The sequence below is a fragment of the Gekko japonicus genome, unplaced genomic scaffold (assembly GCF_001447785.1).
Source record: "Gekko japonicus isolate JY-2015 unplaced genomic scaffold, Gekko_japonicus_V1.1 scaffold30845, whole genome shotgun sequence".
Taxonomy (NCBI): domain Eukaryota; kingdom Metazoa; phylum Chordata; class Lepidosauria; order Squamata; family Gekkonidae; genus Gekko; species Gekko japonicus.
Window position 1 is genome coordinate 1 of NW_015219545.1, and position 1,183 is coordinate 1,183.

At 57.5% G+C, this 1,183-nt stretch overlaps 1 protein-coding gene across 1 annotated transcript; it reads left to right on the forward strand.

Moving 5' to 3' along the window:
• The first annotated feature begins 100 nt into the window (after positions 1 to 100).
• Positions 101 to 1,054, forward strand: LOC107125241 (olfactory receptor 52B2-like). The gene has a single exon (XM_015428688.1). The coding sequence runs from the start codon at positions 101 to 103 to the stop codon at positions 1,052 to 1,054; it is 954 nt and encodes a 317-aa protein (XP_015284174.1).
• The last annotated feature ends 129 nt before the right edge of the window (positions 1,055 to 1,183 follow it).

The following is a 1,183-nucleotide window of genomic DNA, read 5'->3' on the forward strand; positions in this document are numbered from 1 at the left end:
GTTGGCAACCCTAAACCCATATTTTGACCATCACACTTCCTGCCTGTCTGTTTTCACAGGGGAAGCTGGGGAAGCTCGAGGGGAGGATCCTTTGCCACCCATGGCAGCTGTCAATCACACGCGCTTCCATATAGTCAAGTGTATCCTGGTCGGTGTCCAGGGCATGGAAGAGGCTCACGCCTGGCTCTCCATCCCCTTCTGCTCCATGTTCCTCCTGGCCCTGCTGGGGAACGGCCTCCTCCTCTTCGTCATCGTCAAGGAGCGCAGCCTCCACCGGCCCATGTTCTTCTTCCTGGCCATGCTGGCGTCTTCCGACCTCGTGCTCTGCACCACCACCATGCTCAAAACCCTCGGCATCTTCTGGTTCCGAGCCAAGGAGATTGCCTTTGAGGCCTGCGTCACGCAGATGTTCATCATCCACTTCCTCTTTGTAGCCGAGTCGGCCGTCTTGCTGGCCATGGCGTACGACCGGTACGTCGCCATCTGCAACCCGCTGCAGTACAGCACTGTGCTGACACACTCGCGGGTAGCGAAGATTGCCGTGGCGGCAGCGGTCAGGGCTTTCTGCCTGATGGCCTCTCTGACCTTCCTCCTGCTGAGGCTGCCCTTCTGCGGCCCCAACGTCATTTCCCACACGTTTTGCGAGCACATGGGGATCGCCCGGCTGGCCTGTGCAGACATCACACTCAACATTTGGTATGGCCTGACGGTGGCCCTCCTAACCACGGGCGCAGACACCGTCTTCATTGCTGTCTCCTACGTGCTGATCCTGCGTGCTGTCTTCCGGCTCCCGTCCAGAGATGCCCGGGCCAAAGCCCTCGGCACCTGCGGCTCTCACATCTGCGTCATTCTAATGTTTTACGTCCCGGCCTTTTTCTCAATCTTTGCCTACAGGTTTGCCGTGAACAGCATCCCTCGCCCGGTTCACATCCTGCTGGCCAACCTCTTTGCCATTGTGCCCCCCATGTTGAACCCCATCGTCTACGGGGTGAAAACCAAGCAGATCCGGGATCGTGTGGCTTTAGTGTTTTTGCAGGCTAGGAAACAGCGCTGATCGCTCTCCATGCGGGTTGAGACTGCAGTCCAATTTACTCCAGAGAAGCCCCATGATGACTCTTCCAGAGCAAGAGGGAAACTTGCTTCTTTGCTTACTTCATTTTCTCCAGGGGGGTGGATCTCTGTA

Coding starts and splice junctions, on each gene's coding strand:
- LOC107125241 (XM_015428688.1), top strand. CDS start 101: ATGGCAGCTGTCAATCACACGCGCTTCCATATAGTCAAGTGTATCCTG.